Source organism: Ammodytes marinus (assembly GCF_949987685.1).
Source record: "Ammodytes marinus genome assembly, chromosome: 11".
In the NCBI taxonomy this organism is placed as follows: Eukaryota; Metazoa; Chordata; class Actinopteri; order Uranoscopiformes; family Ammodytidae; genus Ammodytes; species Ammodytes marinus.
In genome coordinates this window covers 27,201,269-27,228,860 of record NC_137215.1, presented here as the reverse complement: position 1 = coordinate 27,228,860, position 27,592 = coordinate 27,201,269, and the positions used below count along the sequence as shown (strand labels likewise).

At 38.2% G+C, this 27,592-nt stretch overlaps 2 protein-coding genes across 2 annotated transcripts; both read left to right on the top strand.

Moving 5' to 3' along the window:
- The first annotated feature begins 268 nt into the window (after positions 1–268).
- Positions 269–10,606, top strand: LOC307257833 (stonustoxin subunit beta-like). Its single transcript, XM_080037186.1, has 4 exons — positions 269–400; positions 5,912–6,014; positions 7,116–8,582; positions 8,992–10,606. Exons 2-4 carry the CDS (start codon positions 5,921–5,923, stop codon positions 9,549–9,551), a joined length of 2,121 nt encoding a protein of 706 aa, XP_079893312.1. The 5' UTR covers positions 269–400; positions 5,912–5,920; the 3' UTR covers positions 9,552–10,606.
- A 4,781-nt stretch (positions 10,607–15,387) lies between these two features.
- On the top strand, positions 15,388–22,607 carry LOC307257912 (cationic amino acid transporter 2-like; the record flags this gene model as incomplete). The annotated part of the gene is made up of 11 exons (XM_080037273.1): positions 15,388–15,757; positions 16,645–16,800; positions 17,062–17,227; positions 17,828–17,964; positions 18,412–18,634; positions 19,561–19,697; positions 20,183–20,285; positions 20,711–20,835; positions 21,153–21,319; positions 21,920–22,028; positions 22,498–22,607. 11 exons carry the CDS (start codon positions 15,388–15,390, stop codon positions 22,605–22,607), a joined length of 1,803 nt encoding a protein of 600 aa, XP_079893399.1.
- Positions 22,608–27,592: the final 4,985 nt, after the last annotated feature.

The window sequence follows — 27,592 nt, the reverse complement described above, 5'->3', positions numbered from 1 at the left end:
AGTAAAAAGAAAGTGGACATAATGTACAGTATACAGAATAGAATAATTGATAAGAAAAAGTAAATAAATTAGTGTTAAGCAAAATAAAAAACAGTTTATGACTGATAAAAACTTTTTTTTTTTTCCCGTGGGAACATTTTCATGAAGCATGTTTCCTCACCTTTGTTTTGACATCTTGAGTACAGATTAGTAAATCAAATTACAGATCGCAGGTTCCAACATGGATATCTAGACAAATAATTATAGAAACCTGTAGGCGAGTCATGGCAGGAATCAATGGAAGAGCTGTTTCTGAGGATATAAATAATCTGGCACCATCGCAGAGTATCAGACTTTCTGCTCTGCTTGGAAGCCTGACCTCGGAAGCAAGCTGATCAGCCGATCTACACAACTTCGCCAGGTGAGGAAGAAGAGAGACAGAGGGGGACTTGAAACAGATTTACAGTGCTGTGTGAAAGTTTGTTAAGTGAACCCCTTGAACCTTTTGGATTTGTATTTATTTTTACCATTATTAATTCATTTATCAATACCAGTATTTTTTATATGAAATAACAGATGTTTGTTTATCAATTCAAAATTTTTCTTTTCCAGAAATAAATTGTTAAAACAGATAAAACAAATTATTTGACAAATGTTGTATGTGCAGAAGTTTGTGAACCCTAAGCTGCATTGCTTAAATCGAGCAAGTAAACACAATCAGATCGGCCAAATTGAGTCATGAAATGGACCAATGTAGTGAGAGATCTTTAGGGAAGAAATTGGGCGGCAATAGATAAAACAGAGATACAACCAGGTCAGTTTAGGCTCACCAAAGTGAACCCATACAGGTCAGACATGCTAAAAGGGAAACAAATCTCTGAGGATAGAGTTGTGATGCTGCACATCTGTCTGGGGACAGCTATAAATTATTTAAAAAAAAGCTCCATCGGTCCACCGTGAGGCAAATCATCTACAAATGGAGAGCTTTAAGAGTGACTGAACATCTGCCTAGAAGTAGACTTCCTTCAAAAATATCCACAAGCGCCACAAGAAAAGTGATTTTTCAGTTAAAAGCCAGTTAAGTCACTCTTAAAGCTCTCCATGTGTAGATGTTTTGCCTCAAGGTGGACGGTGGTTTATATGAATTTATAGCTGTCCTCAGACAAATGTGCAACATCAAAACTCTATTCCTGAGATCCTCTGAATTTTTTTTCCCTTTTAGCATGTCTGACCTGTATGGGTTCACTTTGGTGAGCCTAAACTGACCTGGTTTTATCTCTGTTTTATCTAGTGCCTCCCAATTTCTTCCCTAAAGATCTCTCATTACATTGGTCTATTTCATCAATCAATTTGGCCCACCTGATTGTGTTAACCTGCTCGATTTAAGCAATCCAGCTCAGGGTTCACAAACTTTTGCACATACAACAGTTGGCAAATCATTTGTTTTATGTATTTTAACAATTGATTTCTGGAAAAGAAAAATTTTGAATTGATAATCAAACCTCTGTTATTTCATATAAAAAATACTGGTATTGATAAAAATGAATTAATAATGGTGAAAATAAATAAAATTCCAAAAGGTTCAAGGGGTTCACAAACTTTCACACAGCACTGTATATAAAAACTTTAACTGAACACCAATCTTCATTAAACTTAACTTTAAGCCTAGTTTCTACAGAGAAAATCTGCATTTCTGGGCAGAGTAAACTATTTGGTCTTGTATCTTTGTTGTCTAGACCATTTTGTGTGAGAATAAAACGTAGGAGAGAACGGGGGAATGTGAGACATCGGGTAATGTGAGACACACCCTGTATCTAGGAAATGGAACATATTTTTGGTCATGTGAGATATTTGTTTTCAAGCCTCTCTCATTTCCCCTTGGCCATGAAATAGAGGACCTCATGGTGATGTTGTAAGCATGTTTTTTTCAGAAAAATGTATTTATTGCATGTAAAAGTACATTTTCTTGCTGTCAACTTAATCGATTGTTGTGTCAAATCAAATGGATTCAGGTAGAAAAACTTCTATCATACATGTTGATGAACTACCAACATACACTCAACAAAAATATAAGCGCAACACTTTTTTTTTTGCTCCCATTTTTCATGAGATGGACTTAAAGATCTAAAATTCATTCCAGATACACAATTGTACCATTTCTCTCAAACATTGTTCACAAATCTGTCTAAATGTGTGATAGTGAGCACTTCTGCTTTGCTGAGATAATCCATCCCACCTCACAGGTGTGCCACATCAAGATGCTGATCTGACATCATGATTAGTGCACAGGTGTGCCTTAGACTGTCCACAATAAAAGGCCACTCTGAAATGTGCATTGTTTTGCTTTATTGGGGGTCTGGGGACTCAGAACCAGTCAGTATCTGGTGTGACCACCATTTGCCTCATGCAGTGCAACACATCTTCTTTGCATAGAGTTTATCAGATTGTCAATTGTGGCCTGTGGAATGTTGGTCCACTCCTCTTCAATGGCTGTGCGAAGTTGCTGGAGACGGCTTATGGTGGAGAAATGAACATTCAATGCACGAGCAACAGATCTGGTTGACATTCCTGCTGTCAGCATGCCAATTGCACGCTCCCTCAATGCTTGTGGCATCTGTGGCATTTTGCTGTGAGACAAAACTGCACATTTCAGGGTGGCCTTTTATTGTGGACAGTCTAAGGCACACCTGTGCACTAATCATGATGTCAGATCAGCATCTTGATGTGGCACACCTGTGAGGTGGGATGGATTATCTCAGCAAAGCAGAAGTGCTCACTATCACACATTTAGACAGATTTGTGAACAATGTTTGAGAGAAATGGTACAATTGTGTATCTGGAATGAATTTTAGATCTTTAAGTCCATCTCATGAAAAATGGGAGCAAAAACAAAAGTGTTGCGTTTATATTTTTGTTGAGTGTATGAAACCATGTGTTGATGATAACTGAAGATTAGCCTGAATTGCCGAGAGAGGTATTTTTTTCTCAAATTGTGGCAGTGGGGTAAAGTGAGACAAATGCTGTGGGGTAAAGTGAGACAGTGTTTGTGCCCTCTTTTAATGAATCCATTATATTTGAGGTAGCAAGGAGACTAGTTTGAATAAGACAAAAGACAATGTGGGCTGGAGGTGGGGGCTGATGGTTGAAGGGGTGTCAGCAAGGGCATGGTTTGGCACATACTTTTATTTTTTATTTAACCTTTATTTTTCCAGATAAAACATTAAGAACAGTTTCTTATTTACAATATTGATCTGGTCCAAGAGGCCCCACTAGGAGTAAAGGTATAAATAACAAATACACAAGCATGACTCACTTAGACAAATATAAAACGGATGTACAAATGCACAGCCTATGTACAGTAACAAAATAGAAAACACTAAAGCACTAAAAACTAGTCGGGACGGGCGTAGAGGTCTGGACAGGGTGTAATAAATAAGAAACAACACAAAAATTAAACGAATGTATAATTTTTGTGCACATACAGTGCTGTGAAAAAGTATTTGCCCCCTTCCCGATTTCTTATATTTTTTCATATTTGTCACACTTAAATGTTTTAGATCATCAAACTAATTTTAATTTTAATCAGAAATAACCTGAGTAAATACCAAATGCAGTTTTTAAATGATGATTTCATTTATTAAGTGTAAAAATCTATTCAACCGTACCTAGCCCTATGTGAAAAAGTAATTGCCCCCCTTTAATAAATCAATCAATTGACCACATATTTTGGAATGTTGAGTTTAATTTAGTGACCACACCCAGGCCTGATTACTGACAGACCTGTAGAATCTAGAAATCACTTAAATAGAACCTGTCTGACACAGTGAAGTTGACTAAAAGATCTCAAAAAGCAGCACATGATGCCACAATCAAAATAAATTCAAGAACAGATGAGAAACAAAGTCATTGTTATCTATAAGTCTAGAAAGGATTACAAAGCCATTCTAAGACTTTGGGACCCCAGCGAACCACAGTGAGAGCCATAATTTACGAATGGAGAAAACTTGGAACAGTGGTGAACCTTCCCGGGAGTGACCGGCCTTCCAAAAAACCTCCAAGAGCTCATCGACGACTCATCCAGGAGGACAGAAACGAACCCAGACTAACATCTAAAGAACTACAGGCCTCACTTGCCTCAGTTAAGATCAGTGTTCATGATTCCACCATAAGAAAGACACTTGGCAAAAATGGCCTCCATGGGAGAGTTCCAAGGAGAAAGCCTCTGCTGACCAAAAAGAACACAAAGGCTTTTCTCACATTTGTCAAAAAACATCTTGATGATCCCCAAGACCTTTGGGAAAATATTCGATGGACTGACGAGTCAAAAGTGGAACTTTTTGGAAGGCCTGGTTCCTGTTACATCTGGGGTAAAGCTAACACAGCATTCCACCATAAGAACATCATACCAACAGTCAAACATGGTGGTGGTGGTGTGATGGTCTGGGGCTGCTTTGCTGCTTCAGGACCTGGATAGCTTACCATAATTGATGGAACTATGAATTCTGCTCTCTACCAGAACATCCTGAAGGAGAATGTCCGGCCATCAGTTTGTCACCTCAAGCTCAAGAGAACTTGGGTGATGCAGCAGGACAATGATCCCAAACACCCCAGCAAGTCCACCTCTGAATGGCTCAGAAAAAACAAAATAAAATGTTTTGGGTGGCTTAGTCAAAGTCCGGACTTAAAACCGATTGAGATGCTGTGGCGTGACCTTAAACAGGCAGTTCATGTTTGAAAACCCTCCAATGTGGCCAAATTAAAATAATTCTGCAAAGAAGAGTGGGCCAAAATTTCACCAGAGCGATGTAAAAGACTCATTGCCAGTGATCACAAACATTTGGTTGCAGTTGTTGCGGCCAAGGGTGGCAAAACCAGTTATTAGGTTTAGGGGGCAAATACTTTTCCACGTGGGTGTAATAGGTTCTGGTTAACTATTTACATTCAATAAAAAGAATGAAAATTCAAAAGCTGTATTCTGATTTCAATTGAGTTGTCTTTGTCTTAAATTATAAATTATTTGATGATCTGAAACAAATAAGTGTGACAAACAAGCAAAAACAGAAGAATTTAGGAAGGGGGCAAATACTTTTGCACAGCACTGTATGTATGTGAGGGACAGGAGAGTGACCTTTAACATCAATAGAATAGACTCTAAGTAATATGTCTTTGTTCAATGAATGATCCCAATAAAACAAATGCAGAAAAATATTAATCAAAGACTCAAAAGAGGAAAAATGACAGCTGGGTCTAGTCCTGTGTTCTGAGTCCCAGGCTGTTCTAGCTGGTTCTGATTGTTCTTTGCTCTGACCCCCAGACACTAGCTGGCTCTAAGGGTCCTGTGTTCTGACCCCCAGACTGTGTTTTAATCTAACTGGTTTTATCTGTCATTTGAATGTTAATTATTGAATATGAATTGTATGTTTTTGTTGAGAGCTACTTTCAAGTGTTTAGAAAATAGTTTTGCTTAATTGACCAAACCCCATGATTATGTTACTAGTCCGACATTAGTTTTGGAATGTTTGGTTTTCAAGCTAGCTGTCAGGATTCTAACTGTTGCAATTTGTGTTGTTATGGTAGAGTGGAAAAAGTAAGTGGATCAGTTCACCCCCTTGATTTTTCTGGTCTGTCTCAGTTTATCCCACAGCTGGTGTAAAGTGAGACACAAGACAACTTTTTTTAAACAATCATATTTTCACTGCCCTTTGTCTTGAATAAATTCTGCTAATGCCCATTTCTAGGAAACATCCTGAATTAATGGGAAATGTGTACATTTGAGTGATAAATCATTTTAGCTCGCTTAGAAGGGAGCATTCGTAGAAAGTGTCTCACATTACCCCGTTCGCCCCTACAGTGTTCATAAACTCTCACCACTACTTAAATTCAAATAAAATATTGAAGACTGTGTTGTCACTCCCTTTACATGTCTCAACAGGTTGGAGAAATGGAATCACAGACAAACATGAAGATTGCTGCCCTGGGTCGACCATTCACACTGGGAATGCTCTATGATGCTCGGAAAGATCAAATGCTCCCAGGTAAGTGTTGAATTTGAATACATTCTTCTGTATCTGTCTGTCATAGCTCTGCTTACATTATTAATATGATATAAATTAATTGTTTAAAAAAATAATAATATACGTAATTTGTCGAATTTTAACCCTTTATATACCAGCTGGTTTGCATGATGCAACTGGGTTTTTCTAATAAAAAAACCAACAACAAATAGATTTAGACAATTTACTACTGTAAAAGTTTTATGTCAGCAATAATATAGATTTGAATGCATTTCTTTTTTTGGTTGCAGGATCAGATGATCAGTTCGGCATACTAATTTACTTCTGCACATTTATGGACCATTTGGTTCAAAATGAATGATATTATATGATTTTAATTTATTTTGAATAATGTCTTCACCAAGCGCATCATTGACATAATTCATCTTTTATTTTTTTATTTGAACCCTCTAATACCAGCCGATTTTAAATTATAATTATTTATTTACATTTTAAATTTGCTTCGTTATCATACCATATAGTTGTATTATACACTTTTATTTTGAGAACTCCTTGCACGGTGTGTGTGACACTATTTCTGCCCAAGTGATCCAGGCCGCTCACGCATGGCTGATACAAATCATCAGATTTTATCCAAGTTAATTTCTAATGGTTTTAAATATATCGGTAACAGACTTGTCTGTGTTCGGTAAGGCATATAGTGTTCTGTTGGGAGAGGATCATATATCATTTGATAAAATTTAAATTAACACATTCATCAATAACCCTCCCCTCCACCCCCCCACACAAACACACACACACGGACAAACACAAACTTCCATGTATCTACCAACTATAGTATATTCTGGTTAAAAAGTACAATGCACATAAATGAATTAAAGGTACACATTGTGAAAGGACCACTATACAGCCACTTCAATTACTCATTCAAGCTAATTCTACCACTTCAGTGGTATAAATGAATATAGAAGCTGTTGAGGGAACTGCTTGCAAGATAATATTCTGCAACATGTGGATATCTAAATGGTTATGTCTTAGCTTTTTTCTTTAGCTTTGCGTATTTACATTAACAACATTATTTCTGTGCCTAATCAGACGATTGATGTTTTCCCATTTCTGTAGGTTTGACATTGTGGGATGATACAACTTTAAAAGGAAAGATAAATGTAAGCCCTCACCAGAACAGTGTTTTCCAAATCGCAAAATCCGACTCCACTGATTCCAAGTCCTCCCTGCTGGATGTTAATGCTTCTCTGAAGGCCAGTTTCCTGGGTGGAATGATTGAAGTTGGAGGATCTGCCAAATATCTGAATGATAAGAAGAGATCCCACAATCAGAGCAGGGTGACATTTCAGTACAAAGCTACCACCAACTTCAAAGAGTTGTCAGTGACCTACCTTGAAGCCATGGACCCCAAACAGTTGGATCTCATAAAGCAGGGCTCTGCAACACATGTAGTCACAGGCATCCTTTACGGGGCAAATGCCTTCTTTGTGTTTGACAGTGAGAAGGTAGAGTCCAGCAGTGTTCAGGAGATTGCTGTAAGCATGGAAGTTGTGATAAAGAAGATCCCCTTATTCAGTTTTGAGTCACGGGTTGACATCAAGCTGACTGATGAAGAAAAATCCTTGACTGATAAATTCTCCTGCAAATTCTACGGAGACTTCATTCTTGACAGCAACCCTGCGAGATTTGAAGATGCAGTGAAGACCTATGCAGGTCTTCCAAAGTTGCTGGGGAAAGATGGAGAGAACAGCGTTCCAATGGAGGTTTGGCTGGTGCCACTAACACATTTTTACCCCAAAGCCGTTGGTCTGACGAGTGAGATCAGCGATGGACTACTAAGGAAAGTTGAAAATGCTCTAGAAGGTTTGACGGAAATAGAAATGAGATGCAACGATTCTTTGGACGAAGAAGTGGTGAACCATTGTCCACAGATAAGAGATGACCTGAACAGATTCCAAGAATTGTGTGTTTACTACAAATCTAACCTCCAGAAGACCATGGCAAACACACTGCCCTCTGTCCGTGCAGGAAAAGAAGATGAGAGCCCGGTAGAAAAGTTCCTTGAAGACAGAGACAAGTCACCATTCAGTAACGACAAATTAAATGAGTGGATCGATCATAAGGAGAGAGAAATCAATGTCCTAAAGTCCTGTGTCGATACCATGGAGGGAATAAAGATTGTCCAAAATCAGTCAGACTTGGACAGAGCGGTTCTTGCTCCAGGGGTAGAAAAAGCCCTGTGCTTTGTTTTCACCTCGCTAGAGAGTGGCGACCCCTGCCTTCATGTGATGTCCAAATACTTGGATTCAGTTCAAGTACAACGTCGCGATGAAGACCTCTGGTACTACTCAGATGAAGTGATAAGAAAAATGAGAGAGAAAGCAAAAGGATTCCACGAACTGGCTAAAGCCCAGATGAACGACAGGCGGTTCTGTTTCGTCGTAGCAGCCCTTCCGAACAAGAAGTACAGAGGAGCAACCATCTACCAATACAATAAGGGCATTCTGGTCAATGAGAATTTTGCGAAGCCTGACATCACTGTAGATGTGGAGGCTATCACAGACAGAAGAGATTTGCTCTGGTGTAAGTAATTTACCATTTGTTTTTAAAGTCAAATCGACACTTTTAATTTCCTCCTAACCTTTTTGACCATCATAATAGTTGAGCGGCTAAGTGCTACAATCTTTCAATTTGTGATACAAGCGTGAAAATTGGCATAAGCAGTGTCCATGGGTCACTTGACAAGAAAATTGTCCAAGACAAAAAATTGAAAAAAATAAAAGTCTTATGAAAAAACCCAATAAGAAATGTTCAAATTCACAATGTCAAATATCTTGGACACATTTCTTGACAAGTGACCCATGGAGACTGCTCATGCCAATGTTCACGCTTGTATCATCAATTGAAAGATTCTGATGAAAATAAGCACTTGGCAGCTCCACTATGATGCCTAATAACACATTCCTGTTGTGTTTTCTAATCTCTACATCAGATGCCTGTGATCTGAACCTGGACCCAGACACTGCAAACAACTACCTTCATCTGTCTGAGGGAAACAAAAAGGCAACAAGTGGAACACAACAGACCAATCTCTCTGATCATCCTGAGAGGTTCGATACACATACTCAAGTGTTGTGCAAAGAGAGCTTGAAGGGGCTCCATTACTGGGAGGTTGAGATGAGTTCTGGTACTAGACAATCTATTTTTGTGTGTGTTGCATACAAGGGAGTTGGAAGAAAAGGAAGTGGTTCGGGGAGCGAACTTGGAGGTAATACCAAATCCTGGGGTTTTGGCAAACGTGTAAATTCCGAGGAATCCAAATTTAAAGCATACTATAATGGGCATATTTGGAGCACTCCTTTCCCCTCTACTGACTGCAACAGATTTGGGGTGTATCTGGACTGGCCTGCTGGCACTCTGTCCTTCTACACTGTCTCTTCCAACACACTGAGTCACCTCTACACCTTTCGCACCACATTCACTGAGCCTGTTTACCCAGGCTTCTGGGCGTATTACATGGGCAATTATGTGTACCTGAATCTGGCTGAATAAGAGCAATGACAGTCTTCACACTTAAAGTGTGAAAAACATTAAACACCCCATTTTAGTTTAAACACACCCCCTTGGCAAATTTAGAAATGCATCCAAAACCACAGGGACCGGGATGATTGGTGTTGAGAGTGTGATGAAGTGGCTGTCATTTTCAGTTTTTCACTTCTTTTACAGCAACACATTGAGTTTAATGTTCATTAAACATTCAAACTTATAGGATATGAGCCTATATAGATACACATTTGCTTAGCCAGCCCATTACTAGTATGTTGAAACAGTTAATCATAGCCCATGCATAATAAATCTAATGATTTGTATAGCATAACTTGTTTTATTGAATTTATCGTGTTGTTGTGGTAGTTAAGGTGCTCTTTTTTCTTTCTTTTTAAGCATTTTTTCATTTAATATATATAAATTCCTTATTTTTCTTATGTCTGACCTTATCATTGATGTAGGGTAAAATTGATGATTGATTTGACAATTCTTAGAGGAGGTAATCGCTGTTAAATTAGTTTTGTTAGATGTTACATAAAGTTGTTTAATACCACTGTTTTCTCTTTTGTGATTAAATTGATTCCATAAATTTGAATCAAAGACACAAATACAATAAAATGACTAAAAAAATGACCTAAAGTTAAACACCTTATATAGTGTATCATAGCCCATGCAAAAGAGCTGCCTTGCATAACTTTAGTTGAATATATCATGTTGATTGGTTGTCACTTTACTTTTTGATCTATTTAGCATTTGTAAAATGTGATATGTGTGCACTTTGAAACCAACAATTTGTACAGAATACAATACTGATCATTTTGTTGTTCTCTCATGCCTGAACCTTAACACTGACATATGGTTCATTTCATGACTAAATAATGACTCAGTAATTATTCACGGCTCTGAAGAGAGAATTGTTAACACCATTTTTAGACATTAGACACAATGCTCATGTTAATAGAGCTGAATAAATGTTGATTCCTGTGACACTGTAATACCTGTTGTTTTGTTTACTCTATTCTTGAGAAAAATATTCAATAAAGTTGAGTGACCTGAGTTTACCACTGTGTGCTACTTTATTTCCTTTAGATTTAAACGTTGGATATATAGAAAGTAGAGGTGGGCATAGATTAATTTTTTTAATCTAGATTAATCTAGATTAATTTTGAAATTAATCTGGATTAATCTAGATTAAAATGGCTCATTTGAATTCATTCATAATATGCGTGTGCTCCCTAAATAATGACTCAAAGTAAGTCTTTGAGAACGTGTTTCTCAAGCCAGGTGGCGCATCAGACCAGGGGCTCATCTCCTGTTTCCAACATGCATCACAAACTGCTTGAGGAAGCTGTTCTACTATGATAATTGGTGATGAAAATAAATAATGTTCAACAAGATGTACTTGTGTTTACAAACTGTTTATTCAGTTAAACATGAACTTTGAACTGTAGGCCATAAGAGGTAACGATGAATTGTTTAGGGCTGCAACTAACGATTATTTCAATAATCGATTAATCGGTCGATTATTTTTTCGATTAATCGATGAATCGGATAAAAAAAATAAACATTTGTAAATGCTGCATCTTTATTCAAAAACTGAACATTACTTCAAATTCACAGTGCACACTGAAGTGTCAAAACACCAGGTTATTGCTCCAACGTCCCGGAACTATTAAAAGTAATATTAAATGATAAAAAATTAATAATAAACTTAACTGGGATAACACAAAAAAAAACATACAATGTATGATATACATTTATACAGTATAAGGGATGTCCATGGTAAACCAGTCAACCGATAATATTTTTAACCGGTAAATACTAACGGTTAACAAAATTAAATCATCTTAATTTCTCTCAGATGACAGGAGAGTTAATTTGTATTGATATTGATACCATTTTCAAGACTCCTTAACGATCCAAGTCTTTATTGATATCAAAATTGATAATTTTCTATTATTTTGTTGAAATAGAACTTGTATTATTGCTTTAATTGCTGATATGATCATAGCTCTAGATAGGACATTAAACAGGTCATAATTCCATTCCATCTTTACTATCTATTTTATCTTGCTGGGAAAACAAGTTTCGCCAAAATCTCAAATTTCTTTTTTTTTGTGTTGCATTTGAACACATCAATCATATTACTGAGCCGGCCTGAACACATCACAGTTGACATGTTTGCTACTTTTTTTAAGCTAACTAGCTTTATATCCTTCCGATTTTAACATGGATTTAAAATCTGGATCACTATTTTTAACTGACGGGACTTTCTACACCGTTCGGTTGTATGATTACTGCCGCTGCATTGAATGACTGTTGATGCGCCGATGCCGATTCTCCGAGCACGTCTGCACACCGTCTGCAGCAGCAGCTGACAGAGTTTTTTTGGACTAGACGGATACTGAGTTGATGGAGTTTTTTTTAACCCAAAGAAAGCAAAGGTACAACACTTTTATATAGGCCTGCAGTCCAGTGTTAGATATGACCAAAATACAAGCTGTGGCCGCTCACACTATAGCTTTCCCGCACGTGAAGCGAGCCTTCACGTGCGGAAGGGGGTTCACCCCGACGGCGAACAGCATCTCCCCTGAGCCGAACAGGAGGTGGAATTAAGAGATTAACGGCGATATTTTTTTTATCGCCCGATAAGAGTTTGGCGTTAACGCAGCCGTTAACGCCGTTATCGGCCCACCACTAATAGAAAGTTATGAGCCATATCATTTATGACACGTCTGGTGTAAGATTATCCCTGTCGTACATGTTTTTGTTTGATAGAGTTCATCCTTGGTGGAACCTGGTTTTAAAATAATACTTTATTTTACTATTACATCTGCAAATAACTTTTTAAATGTCATTCATAATTGAGTGAGTTATATTTTTCATCAGTTACATTTAAGTTTTTCTTATTACCTTATCTTCTGCTTAAACTTAACACACACGTGTATGTCGGTCCCCTTAGGCTGTGTGCAAAATTTGGTGATAATAGGTTGGAAATCCATAAAGTATTTTGGATTTTTTTTTCTAGCTCAATGGTTTGGGTGTTTCTGGTGCCCCCTATTGGTTGTGCTCAAAACGTTTTGGGAGACATGCTACCACAAAGGCCGATTCAAAGGCCGAATGAGCGTTGTTAAACGGGACGGTCTCCGTTTACGAGCATTACCGGTTTGCGTAACAAGCCGTTACCTTGCGTGACGACTCACCGCTCCTGTGCTGCCTAGCAACCCTGATTGCTGCCAACGGAGACAGCCTTGTCAACGGAGGAAAAAAGAAAAAGAAGTTGCCTACCAAACGAAAAGAAAAAAAGAAAGGAAGATAAAAGTTAAGAAGATGGAGCAACACGTTGCTGTTTTGTTTTTGTATTTTTTATTTTATTTTATGCCATCTCTGAAAAAAACGCAATGAATCTTGGGATATGTTGGGCCGCCCATCTGTTGCAGCCTTCAAAACCGTGAATCGAAGGCTGCATTTCTCGGCCGCATATGAAGGAGCCTTGCAAATGAAACAAGCCTTTGCGCGCCACTATGGCGCAATCGGTCTGCAAATGCAGCCTTCGTAGGTCGCAACCCCTGAATTGAGATTCACCGGTCTTCTGCACATATCCAGCTAGTTGTATGATGATAAGACCTATGGTTAATGAGTTATGGCCAATTAGCTGCTAAGCCCCGCCCAAACATTTTGGTCAATGGCGGCCATATTTTTCAAGCTATCCTACTAATCTTTTACGAAGATTAGAATTACAGCCAAGGCCCTCCTGCACTTAAAAAGAAGAAAGTGAAGAAGTGTATGCCTAAGAGAATGAGGTTGGCTGGTAGGGTGCAGAGAGCAGGAAGTGGAATCTGGGTGGCATACTGGGAACAGCATGAGAGGGTGTACCACTTACACAGAAAGCAGTGATTGAACATTTAAAGGACACAGGATTATTTAAACACATTTAGTATTTATATAGCTTAACCCCCCGCCCCCCATTTATTTTTTATTTTTTCTCCCTATCCACTTATTTATTTATATGTTAACTTATCTATTGTTATTTTATTTTGTTAAATGACCATTAGAAAACATAAATGCGGTTGTTACACAATCCGGTACACTTGGTGGCTGTATGCACCAAGAAAGCTATGGTTGCAACCCGCCAATAAACCAAAAGAAGAAGAAGAAGAAGAAGAAGAAGAAGAAGAAGAAGAAGAAGTGTATGCCTACTAATTGCCTCAATTGATTTCAGGTGTGCACGGCAACAGGCACTAGGGCTGGTGGACGTCTGTTAGCTGCAGGGAGAAATAAGTTATCCCCTTTTTGTTCTTCTCTGTCTATTAAACATCAATGGCAGCAGTTGACAAAATGGATTCTTTATTTTTTATCGTGTAGATGATATTTTGGACCCTGACTTGGAAATGGGCAGCAGGTAATGTTTCTTCAGAATCACATGTAATTTTGCTCTGAGCTTTTGTCAACAGCATGCTGAGGCCTTTGAATCTTAAATTGTCGACTGAATGTGTTTTGTAATACCCGTAAAGTTGTTCAATTGTGTGAAATACATTGTAAGGGGTCATCCCAATGTTTCCAGATTCATAGGGAAACATTATTTTGGGTTGTTTGATTAATAGCATATTTGTTTTTGTGGATAAAATACACTTTTAAAAGTAATAAACACAGACTTCATATTCAAAAATGTGTGTTAACTTTACCTGATTGATTCATCTCTATTCCACTAGGTTGAGTTATGTTATGCAGAAGGTAAACATTTAAAAACTAGATATCACTGTCTTCAATAATATGCCTTTTCACTCCACCTCCTAATAGGAAGTTAGCAAAACACATTTTACTACTGACGTGAACTAGTTTTTCTGCTGCCATCTTGTGATATGTGGTGGGTATTACAGGCTAAAGCTCTCTCTCATCTTATTGTTGTACCAGAGAAATGGCTTGGCAAACACTTGCTCGTTCTTTCAAGTAGTGTATCCACCAAATAATGATGCAAATCATGTGTATGGATAATTAAGTAATTAAAAATGTTGTACCTTCATCTAAAAAGGTGTAACTGAAAGCAAGAAGCCCCAGGAAAAGCAACAGGGGAGGGGTCCATAGGGCTGGTCCGAATTATTAGAATATCTTTTTGTTAAATTAGTATTCAAAGCTCAATTCAGTATTTTTGAAAGTAGCTTTAACTGCAATATAGTTTGTCAGCAAATAATATTTATATCTAAAAGTTATATACAACCATTTTAAATTACAAATAAAACGCTAATTTAAAATACGAGGTAGAGGCCTGTATACCATAACATTGGATTGTGTCTTTTATGGACATCTGTTTCTTATTCCCCTGATTCTTCGTGATCAATTTGGTGTTCATGTGAAATTTGAGAAAGTTGAGGTGAAAAACCTGTTTTTCAGTTCATGCAAAACACATTTTACTACTGACGTGAACTCGTTTTTTTTCACCACGATATTATCCTATTGAGCCCTGGGAACATTGATACACTCCCCATTTTAACACAGGCCACTTTCAATGATTCATTCTCATTGGTTTGATTCAATGGCCAATGCCTTTTTTTTTTTTTTGGCTTTAAGAATTCATTTTGTAGAAATGACTAATTTAACAAATTGGAAAACTTGTATGCAGAACGGGTAACTTATAAAATCAATATATCTTGTACAACTTGAATGGGGGGAAAAGGTGAGAAGTGTGCTGCTCACTTCTTAAGATCAAGTCAAAAGAAATTTAGCAAAAAAGAAAAAAAACATGAGCTTGTGTACCAAAAATGGTGATATACTCAAATCTCCACAGGAAATATACTGTTAATAAATTGATTATTTCAAATGTCTTTATTCTTTTTTTTTTAGAATGTCTAGTGCCAAAGTGCTACGGTTCCTTCAATCCCTTACCCGCAAGAAGCCTCTGGATCAAGTGGGTGAGGAGTCCCCCTTCTGCCGATGCCTGACCACGGTGGACCTTGTGGGCCTGGGTGTTGGCAGCACTCTTGGAGCCGGTGTGTACGTGCTGTCGGGAGAGGTGGCCAGAGAAGTGTCCGGTCCCAGCATCATCATCTCTTTCCTGGTGGCGGCAGTGGCTTCTGTCTTGGCCGGCTTGTGTTACGCCGAGTTCGGAGCCCGAGTCCCCAAAACGGGCTCGGCTTACCTCTACTGCTATGTGACCGTAGGGGAGGTGTGGGCCTTTATTACTGGCTGGAACCTGCTGCTGTCCTACGTTATTGGTAGGTAAAAAAAAAAACACACGGTAAACGCATGCATGTGTTTCCCAGATGTTGAATAAAGAAACATGTAAAAATCCACAAGTTTACTGAAACACATACATTGTGGCTATGGTCTTGTTAAAAAAAACTTGAGTTTGAAAATATACCTAGCTGTCCCCATCAATGGCCCTGAGAATGATGATGCAACAAGTGATCTATTTGTGTTTCTTTTTTTATGTATTTTTTTATGGGAACATTTGCTTAGTCATTTCTATTGTGAAGTGCTATCATTTACAAGACAACTTGCCCCATTCTAGTCGAAGGTGGACACTTTTAAATTTTGGCCATCCGATTGTCCAAATCAGTGAAATATCTCCTCAGGACCTGCTGCCTGTACGTACTGTGTGCGCCAGGAAAAATAAAAATCCAGTGTTCACACGCAGCCTAGGCTCTGTAACTGGTATGTAGACAAAAAAGGCCCACTGAAGCTAGCAATATGCCCATTTACAGAGCCACAGTTGTGTATTCACACTGGATTTGTTTAGGACAGGTAGTGGATGCTGGAGTTGATGTTTACGCTCCATAATTGGCAGCTAACCCTGTTATCCCTTCTCAGCCATGTGTCCCATAGGACATGAATGCGGCATAACAATAATTCAGTCCTGAAGGTCTCCGTTATGCGTTTCAGTCAACTTGTGGATTTTTTTGTGGACTTGTTTATCTTATTCAACGTTTGGGAAAACACATGCAACCTTTGCCTGTCTGTTTTGTTTTAATTACTCTCTTTATCTGTTCAATTATATTTCATTTTATTAGAGGACAATGGTTTAAGAGTTCTGATAAAGCAAAAACCTACATGTTAAATAGTGTCAGCTCATGACTTGGCATACTTTTTCTGTTCTACCCAGGAACATCTAGTGTAGCCAAAGCCTGGACGGGCACCTTTGATGACCTGATAGACAACATTATCGCAGAGACCCTGGGAAGACATACACCAATGGACTTCCCAGGCCTGGCTCCATACCCAGACTTCTTTGCCGCTGGGCTGATTATGTTGCTTGCTGGTAATTATAAAACGGGTGGCTTAAATCCAGCAATCTGATTGGTTCCAAACTGTTGTATGATGGGTGTATAGATAACTGCGTTCCAAATCAGTTTCGCGTCTGGCCGAACAACGCCCTTTAACTGTGGTATAATGAGCACATTCCACAGCCTGTCGTGAGCTGTTGCTTAATTATCTATTATGTGAGCGTCGTTAATGTGCACAATGTTTTGCAAATTCATTTTAATTTGAAAATGTTGCACTTGTTTTCTTTTGATTGTAGGGATTCTTGCCTATGGTGTGAAGGAGTCGTCGATCGTGAATACTGTTTTTACTGCAGTGAATATAGCTGTGTTAGTTTTTATAATCATAGCTGGCTTTATAAAGGGAGATGTCAACAATTGGGCCATAAGTCTGGAGACTATCCTGAATGTATCTCAACACTGGGAGTAAGTTCAAAACATATCAGGGAACTAAACGCATACAAATCTTTTACTAAGCAGTTAAGACAATTTTCGATCAATACATATACATGACAGCACATGAAGATAATTTGTTGTGAATGTGGTCATTCAACACACTATTTTTTTATATTGTTTTATTTTTTTCACTGGTGCTTTTTGTTCTGTTTTACCTTAGTTAGTCAGTTCTGTTTGTTCTGTGATGCTCTGTTTTGTGCTCTGAGGTTCCGTCCTGTTTACGTTGTTTTTATATCATGTTTAATTGTATTTTCTTTTAACATTGATGTCAGGGGACTACACATGAAAAATAGTCTTTCAGCTAATTCTGGCATTTTTAACCCATTTTATGATTTATGTGTTTTATTAATTTGCACTGTCCCCGTCTTAAATAAACTAAATTCAATTGAAGTTCGAGGACTCGCATGACTAGATACCATTAAAATCATAGCAGAAAGAATATGTAGATGAAATATAGGTAGCCCGTTACTGTATGTTGTTTTTTATTTGCTACCTTGTAAATGGAGAAAATGAGAATTTGTATTTTACACTGAATGAAAGCAATCAATATTTTTTATTTTCCTTGAACAGGAACTTCACATTGAACCAGGATGATGAAACTGACTTTGGTGTCGGAGGCTTCTTCCCCTTTGGCGTTGACGGTACATTAGCAGGAGCTGCCACCTGTTTCTACGCTTTTGTTGGATTTGACTGCATTGCTACAGCAGGTAAAGACTGTCAGCAGAACACATTTTGTTGAAATGACTTCCAACAGTATAAGGACGTCTCGGGATTTATAAGAATCCATGTATCTTTCTTTAAATACATTCCCGTTCCGTAATATTAAAAAATGATTAAACTGAAAACAAATGGATTTAGTGTTTAATTGTATGTATTTTAAAATGTAACCGTTTCATTCAGTCTGCCTGTCAAACATGAATTGATTGTTAGTGTCTGCAGTAAGGCAAGGCAAGTTTATTTATATAGCACAATTCAGACACAAGGCCATTCAAAGTGCTTTACAGGGGAACAATTAAAATACATAATACACATTAGAAAAGCGAATGAATAGAAATAAAACATTTAAACGCTAATGAAAAGAAATAGAACAAGTAAGGTGCTGATTGTTAGTGTCTGCAGGAAAAGTGAAGCTAATGATAGTACTGCTGTTTCAGGGGAGGAGGTGAAGAACCCACAGAAAGCTATGCCTTTGGGGATTGTGATATCCCTGCTGGTCTGCTTCCTGGCTTACTTTGGAGTGTCGGCTTCTCTGACTCTCATGATGCCCTACTATATGCTCGACAGCCACAGTCCTCTACCTGTGGCCTTTGAATATATTGGCTGGGAGCCCGCAAAGTATGTCGTGGCCGTGGGATCCCTATGCGCACTCTCAACAAGGTACTGGTTTCTGCAGCTGTATTAATGGGTCATTTGGGACGGGGTGAAGTCATGTTGTACATTTTGTTGTTTTTTGACAGAAGGTGGGGTTAAGGGAGAGGGACGATAATAAAGTAGTTATTACAGGAGTACTTTTTTTTTTTTTTACCTTACTGTTTGGTATTGAGTGTCAGAGAAAGTTGCTGTTTTGTCTATTGTAAAACCCTTCACTATGTACATGCAATAGTCAGATTTTTAAATAATGCTATTAATGTTTGATGAAGCTAGTGGGTTTATTCTTTTTAGTTAAAGGAATACTTCACCCATACAGAACCAGCGATCTATCATTATAAAATTGCTATTAATGTTGTTATGAATGAAGTTTATTCCCTTGGCCCAGCTGTCCTGTTAATCCTAACCCTACATTTTATCAGGATAGGATGAATTGATTTAAAAATAAAAATGTTTTGCACGTTTCTGCTACATAGGATCTCAGAGTTCAATACACCTTCATATTTCCACCGGTGAAGTAGGTCTTTAAGCAATACTCTGAAGGTATTGAGGGGTAATGACTTGATATTTGACAAAAAACAAGCTGTATTCCAGTGACTTGAATACAGCTGTCGCACAGATATGAAAAAAAACAATAATAATTTTGTCCTTAAAAAAAAAAGCACAACCCTACATGTTAAGCAACTTCTAATTAAAACCATCTTCATCCTCATAACATTTGTTTGGATTGTAGGCCCTCTCTTATACATGTTATATTCCAATCAAATACCGTCCAAATCAAAAAGAGACATGATGCAAGTGATTTTAGAGTGTGTAGTACTCAACCATGACTAGTAAATTTAATTTTATTATACATAACATCCAGAATTGCTTGACAGAAATGTAGTGAGTATCATATGGAATTGAATATTCAACCTAGTGGTGTCCTTCCACAGTCTCATCGGTGTGATGTTTCCAATGCCACGAGTTCTCTTTGCCATGGCCAGAGATGGCCTGCTCTTCAAGCCTCTCCGTTACCTGAGCAGCAGGCAGAGTCCTGTCTTTGCTACTCTGTCTTCAGGAGCTATGGCCGGTAAGCCTTGTTAAGTCATACAGAATCATAAAAAAATAAAAAATTAATACCATGATATCCTTTAACCAATTTAAACATACTATTTTAAATCTACAAAACTGTAACTGTTTTAATTAGGCCGTATTGTACTTTTACCAATTTTATTTTATTTCCAGCCACCTGTCTAAAATGTTTCTCTTTGCCATCTTGTTGTGTATTTGATGTATTTGCATTGTATATTGTGATTTTAGCTACAGTGCCAATATATAGTAAGTAGTTACAGAGGAAAACTTTTTAAAAATTGGAATTTAAATACGATCTTCGGTTAGTGCAGAATTGCCTCATATCAATGTTTCTGGTTAGTTATCAGAGCTCACACATTTATTTTTGATAAGTGTACAGATTTGTAGACAAGTTAATATTGACTGGCATATCATAGTCTTGAGTTCCTCGGCTTTCCCATTAACGGATATAGTGAGTAACTAAACATGTGGATGTCTTTGCAGCTTCCATGGTCCTGTTATTTGACTTACAGGCACTGGTTGACTTGAGTTCAATTGGGACCATCTTTGCCTACACCCTTGTTGCAGTTTGTGTTCTCGTATTGAGGTATGTATTTTTATTTTTATTTAACGTTTATTTTTCCAGATAAAACATTAAGAGTTTCTTATTAACATTATTGATCTGGTCCAACAGGCCCCAACAGGCATAGAGGTACAAATAACAAAGAAAATAGAAAACACAAATGTTTGAAAAATAGTCATGGGACCAGTGTAAAGGTCTGAACAGGATGTTATAAATAAGAGACAACATAAAAATGAGTGTGTGTGTGTGTGTGTGTGTGTGTGTCAAACACTGGCTATGTATATTTGGGAGTAACCTAGATGTAAATGTGATCGCTCAGTAAAAGGCCACAATGTTCATATGTTTGTAAATTTTATACTTAAAAGACTCACTAATTATACAAACCAAGACATGTAAAAGTTCTACCCTAACTGCAGTTCAAGCATGTTGCTTTGTTTTTTTTCTCCCAGGTACCAGGACGACACTGGTTTTGTCCATAGACAGGAACCCTTTACTGTAGCGGGGCTGCTGAAGCCTTCGTCTCGAGCCACAGACCGCACATCTAAAAATGTCAACATGGTCACCATCATTATTTGTGAGTAGTAAGATAAGCCTTTATTCATCTCCAGAGGGGAAACTTTTTTTTGCAGCAGCAGCAGCAGCAGCAACATGTGGACAGGAATAATTAAAACCTATTTAATAAGAGGTATATTAAACAATAGTAATAAAAAAAAGAAATAAACTATACCAAGTCCCTTATTGGTGTGATTGTATTCACCTGTTCTACTGTGGCATAAGTTTATCAGTTTTATGCACTTACACTTTTTTCCAAACATACTTAAAAAACAAAAACACGCATTTTAGCAGTAAGGATGCTGAGAAAGTTTTTCCTGCCTACTGATTCCTCTCCAGTGTTCCTGGTGATCATTCTAAGCGTGCTTCTGTCCGAGGCCATGTATTCCCTCCGCAGACGAGAGGTGTGGAGCGTGCTGCTGGTCTCTGTCCTCGTGCTGGCATTGGTCCTCGCTGTGGCTCTCATCTGGAGACAGCCTCAGAGCAAAACCAAAGCTGCCTTCATGGTAAACTTCAGTTCTGGTGTACAGTTCTAGTTGGGTAGGGGTAGTTCAGTATTTTTGAAGTGGGGTTGTTTGGGGTACCTAGGCATAGTTATGGCGATGGCGATCAGCAAAGTAACTATAAGGAGTTTCCCCTTTTTTAAGTGGCTGTTGCAGGGCACATAAATACCTGATGTTGGCCAAACCCAACCACATTGAAATATTTGAGTTTATTACACCAATTTTCTGTTTTGAAATTCACGTTATTTTGTTAAGGCCCTTTTTTTTCACTAACTGAGATATTGAGAGCTTTTTCTTGATGTTATATAGAAGTTGTATTCAATACTTCTTGGAATATAATCTTGTACATACTTATACTGGTGTTAATAAATGAGAATTAGGTTCTGGTAAGCGAGTTCTAGTTTTGGGCAGTCAAACTAGTTATTTCTGCCTATTGTCAGTCCTATCTGCTACGCTAAGCTGCTGCGCATATTTAGAGTACAAACAAGGGAGTTATATCTTACTTCGTATCTGACCCTGGGCAAGAAAGTGAGTGCGCATATTCTGAAATGTTAAATTATTGCTGTAGCCTAAAGAATCAGTAATGAGCTTGTGGTTTTGTAGGTTCCCTTTCTACCCGTGATTCCAGTTTTAAGTGTCTTCATCAATACATGCCTAATGGTGCAGCTGGGAGGAGAAACTTGGATCAGCTACGCTGTCTGGATGGCAGTAGGTAAACACATTCTGCCTTTTTAAAGGAGTCGTCGGCGATTCTGGAGAATGCTTGTTATAATAATATTTGTCAAAATCAGTAATTATGTCCTTACGATCTGCATTGTGTGTGCTTTTTTAAAATACACAGCCTAGGCTCTGTAAACGGGTATGTTAACAAACGGAATGTTAAAGTTGGCCCACCGTAGCTAGTTACATGCTTGTTTACAGAGCCTAGGCTGTGTATAAACGCATGATTTTTTTTTTTTCTTTTTCCAGCACACAGTACGGACAGGCAGTGGAATGTGAAGAGATACTCACTGATTTTGACAAAGTAATTTTGACAACAAGCATTCTCCAGAATTGCCGACTCCACATTAACTCTCCTAAATAACCAACTTGATGTGGACTGTTTTGATTTTTATATATATTTTGTTGCATTGTTAGTAGGAGGTCAGTTTATATCAACACTAAATGATGTCATTCCTCAGGCCTGATCATCTACTTTGCCTACGGAGTGCGTCACAGTGTCCAAAAGCGAAGGCTGCGCGAGGCTCGCACCCAGCTGAATGTTGTTCATGTAGACATAATTGCAGCTTGATGTTTAGGAAATTGTTTGACGTGTTGCTGTTCACTTGCACGGATGACAATGGCCACAGTATGTGTGTAAAATGAGAGGAATTCCTCTAAAAAAATTTTTTTTAATTTATTTTATTCAGGATTTCAAACATCCCGTTTGTCATTTTAGCCATTATGATGAGATCAGTCATTCAAGACTATGTAATCTTGGATATTGTTTGACAATGTCAAAACTATTTTATATATTTATCTTTGTCGTGGGGTTCATTTAATCTGTGACGTTAATGTTAATAAATGTATAGAAAATATAAAATAAATTTCTGTGAAGTATGAGTTGTATTGTCTTAAGTTTTTCCATGAGTGGTGTAAACTATTCTGGAGAATGTTTGATTGATGACCAAATCACTTTCTGTCGATCAGTGAATATCCCCTCACAATCTGCTTCCCTACGGCCTCCACACACATCCTACATCTACTGCGCGTCTGCGTCTGACTTTTCACCGACCGTGTAATCAACCTAGAGCGGCCACACATCCAACCTCGGACGCACTGCTGATGCCCGTCGGAGGCACGTCTGCAGCGACGCTACACTTCACCTCAGGAGGCTCGCCAGGGGCGGATCTACCGGGGTGGCAACTGCCACCCTAAAAAAATTCTTGCCACCCCATTTGGCAGCGCCGAATTAAACATTTATTTCTGGCTGTTAAGAGACATTTACGAGCGCGAGTTTCAAATGTCCGACTGCAAGTGAATGCAGCCAGGTAAGATTGCCCCACCCCGATCGCCCCCGCCTCACTCCCGAGACTCCCAACCGCACTGATTTTGAAAACAAGGAAAGCGCGCGAGAGACGGATCCAAACTCCAGACGAACGAACCAAGCGGCACAGGAGAGACTACACTCTCCAGGTATTACTGATCAACTGTCTATCTATGAAGAAATGACAATAATTAGAAAAGAGCAGGGCTAATGGAGTTGTGGTTTTCCTGTAAAGGTATTATGCTGCTGTGTGGTGACAATGCCTAGAGGTTAATAACGTTAGGAACTTGTGAATGCTTCGGAAAAACTACAATAACGTTTATTTCACATAGTTCCACCATAAGTCAGTCTAAGTAGGGTAGTTAAGTTTCAGTTTCGTTTTTCATCTGTCAGACAGCTGTTGGCTCAGCTGATGGGCTCGAGCCTCACGGAGCAGACAACGGGAGTCAGTCTAAAGTCAGCGATGATTAGCCTGGTCCAACCAGACCATCGTACTTCATTTCATTTGTACAGAAGGTCTGGAAGTGCTGTAATTGGCAAACGTTCACTCACTTGGAGGCGGGTGTCTGTCGTAGTTTAAAACTATTGGATCTGCCCAGTGCCACTCTGGATTAGCCAACCAATCGCATCACGTTTGGTCGTCACGTGTGTCATGAGCCGGCTTTTGATGGTGCGTTCCAGTTGGACAGGGAACTCGGAAATTTCCGACTTCACTACATATTGTAGTCTATGAATCTACCGGTATCTGGCAACGGTAACTTGCTAGAGCCTAACGTTTAGCTATTTGGATGAGAAAGGTTGTAGGCGTCCATACTTTCGCGAGCAGATGCACTGGAACACAGACGGGTCGGAACGCGGAACTACCAAGTCGGAAATCTCCTTCCTCCGAGTATAAAGGAACACACCATTCAACTGAAACTGGAGCGCGACTTCGACGTCATCGTTCTCAGCCACTCGCTCTGTTCGCTGATTGGACGACTGTAGATTCTCCGGCTAAAACTGGGAAATGCACTGTACACCCAGACTGACTACTGAAGGGAAAATGAAATTTGGCCCGAAGTAGGCGGGCGGGCGGGCGGAGCCAGGCTAAGCGATGATCACTCTCACAAATCAAAAAGCTAAATTATCAAATAAAGCTATCTCTTCCTCCCTCTGTCCACTGCACACTCAGTCACTACTAGTAGCTTAAATGAGGATTAAAACCTCATTTTGCACATTATTATTTTTTAATATTTTAAGATTGCAGGCTAGTAAAATACCACCAGCCACTACATTATCAATGATAGACATGAATAATCGCTCCTTTTTTTTTTTTACAGTCTAACCCAATTTCAACAATACAGGAGAATAAATATTTGAAAGCAATACAGAATGCATGATATTACTGCATTGTATTTTATTCTATTTGTCACCGGGAACCTACATGTTGTCAATTACTTTACATAAACTTGATGCAAACAAATTCACCAGAAAGTGTTGAATGTTCAAAAATTTGAACGCCATGCCCCCTACGGGTGTATTAGTGCAGGTGTTTGTTGTGAGGCAGGTAATGTAGTATTTATTCAGTAATAATAATCTTTAAAATTGTCTGACACCTTTTATGTTTAAATGTAAGGCTTCACTCGTGCCACAATACATTAAGTATAATGTTATTTAGTCAACATATCTAAATGTGGGGGCTTTCCCAAGTAAATATTGATTTATATGGCTTTAATTAAATCGGCATACTGTACACAGGTTGCCACCCCTTAAAATCTCCTGCCACCCTCTTGCCACCCCATGAATATTTTTATAGATCCGCTCCCTGAGGCTCGCCAATTTGTTTCTGAGAGCCGCGCGTCTCTCGGGTCTCGCTGTTTTAACTGATAGAGAAATACTCTGCTGAGAGTCATATTGACTTCATACCGGCAGCTTTCGCTGTAGTTTCACCATGTCCTGCTGTGTCCCTTTTCAAAATAAAACTTCCAACAAGCGAAAATGTGGCAAAAGAAAAGAAAAAAGGCAATGGGGCGCACAGATTACTGTCGAGACTCAATATAAATCATATGCATCATAAATGACATGAAAGAACTTCATTTTTAACACTAGAACCGCCACGGGTCAAATTGACCATAACTATACTTTTATAAACTATTGAAGCCCCCCTGTCTTTGACTTTTCCTAAAATTGTGTTGTGATGCTCTCCCTATGGTTAAATAAGTCACAATTAACCTGGATTAAAAAAAACAGGCATTTATACCTAAAACCGCCACACTGGGTCAATTTGACCCACACAGGAACATGTAATATTTTCGAGCAAGTTGCTAGGCAATGGCAATGTTTGGTGTCCGCGATCTGACAACTGTATGTGCAGTCATTCTTAAACACTTACAATAAATTAGAAATGAAGATAAATACCTAACATTAGAGTTACTAAGTGAAATGAGTGATGCCAGTCTTTGATTGCCCTCTCAACTTGAAGCATAAACAAAATCTGCCATGGATAAATAATGACATTAATCAGTTGATGAAGAAGCGGGATCATGCATTAAAAAAATTGTCCACAAAATTACATACAGATACCCTTGTCTATAAGGGTCTACAAAACCGGATTGTAACTGAATTAAGAAAGGCCAAAACAAATTATTTCATGCAACTAATAAAAAAATCAGGTGGGAACAGTTCATGCCTCTGGAAACATCAATACACTTCTAAATCGTAAGTCAAAGAACCATGCAGAAATAAAGGAACTTAGTATTAAAGGAATCATTTCCACTAATATCAAGGACATAGCTAATGAATTAAACACTTCATACAACACTTCATACAATCGGTAGATGAACTCACATCAAACTTCCAAAAAACTCTTACCACAGATGAACCCAACTTAGATTCTCAACGATTACAAAACTTAAATAACATAACTAATGATAAGACTTCTTATTTTAACATCAAACCAACTGACCATACAAACATTCTAAAAATCATAATGAATTTAAACAACTCAAAGGCAAAAGATACATTTGGAATTGATGTTTTATTTTTGAAAAAATATAGTGCCATTTTGATAAGCCCATTACTTCATCTAATAAATCAGTCCATTAAAGAAGGGAAATTTCCACAAAGTTTTAAAATGTCTATTATTACCCCAATTTATAAATCTGGTGCATTAACTGATGCCAGTAATTATAGACCGATATCAATTCTCCCAGCAATGTCAAAAGTACTTGAAAAGGTTATCGCTAATCAACTAAAGACCTACCTTGAAAACAATCAGTTTTATCATTCTAAGCAATTCGGATTTCGCAAAAAATATTCAACTGAGATGGCACTGTGCCACTTCATTGACAGAATAAAATGTTCCCTTGACAATGGAAATGTGGTTGGAGCAGTGTTTTTGGACTTGAAGAAAGCCTTTGACACTAAGTCATGACATACTTGTCAGTAAACTAAGACATAAATTAAATTTTTCTGCTCTTACTGTCAGTTGGCTAAGCTCATATTTGAATTATCGACAACAGTGTGTTCGCTTACAGAATGTGAAAACATCTCCTCTGAACAGTAAGACTGGTCTGCCACAGGGATCAGTTTTAGGTCCTATTCTTTTTTGCTTATACATAAATGATTTACCTAACATTTGCACAGACACCGAATGTCAGATGTATGCTGATGATACAGTGTTTTATGTTTCAGCAAAGAATCCCTGTCAAGCTTCAGAGATCTTAAGCAGACAGATGGTTACTGTTTCAGAATGGCTACAAAGGAATCACTTAACACTTAATCACACAAAAACAGTATCAATGTGCTTCTCAATAAGAAAGAAAGTCCTAGAGAAATTTGACAGCAAGATAGTAAAGAAATTGAGATGGTAAATGAGTTTAAATATCTAGGTATAACTCTAGATCCTCAACTTAAGTTTGACTCGCATATAAAGAAGCTATCTAAAACTGTAAAAACTAGTCTGAACTGCTTTAGACTTATCAGGTCATGCCTCTCCTTTAAGGCATCTCATTTGTATCTGCATGCCATGGTTTTTTCACATCTATCCTATTGCATCACTGCCTTGGGCCAGGCCACTGAGTCAGCTACTAGACCTCTATTCTCACTCTATAAACAAGCTTTAACATTTTTAGACCAGAAGCCACAGAAATGGCACCATTGTAAAATTATTGAGAAACACAATTTGTTGACTTTTTCCAACTTTATAAAATTCTGTTCCTTGAAAGTTGTTTTTAAGTGCCTAAATGGACTGGCCCCACAAGCAATGTCTC

What these genes read in the sequence shown, in the direction of transcription:
- LOC307257833 (XM_080037186.1), top strand. Translation starts at nt 5,921, where the DNA reads ATGGAATCACAGACAAACATGAAGATTGCTGCCCTGGGTCGACCATTC. An exon ending in GAAAGATCAAATGCTCCCAG is followed by an intron (nt 6,015 to 7,115) that starts GTAAGTGTTGAA and finishes CCATTTCTGTAG; the next exon opens with GTTTGACATTGTGGGATGAT. An exon ending in CAGAAGAGATTTGCTCTGGT is followed by an intron (nt 8,583 to 8,991) that starts GTAAGTAATTTA and finishes TCTCTACATCAG; the next exon opens with ATGCCTGTGATCTGAACCTG.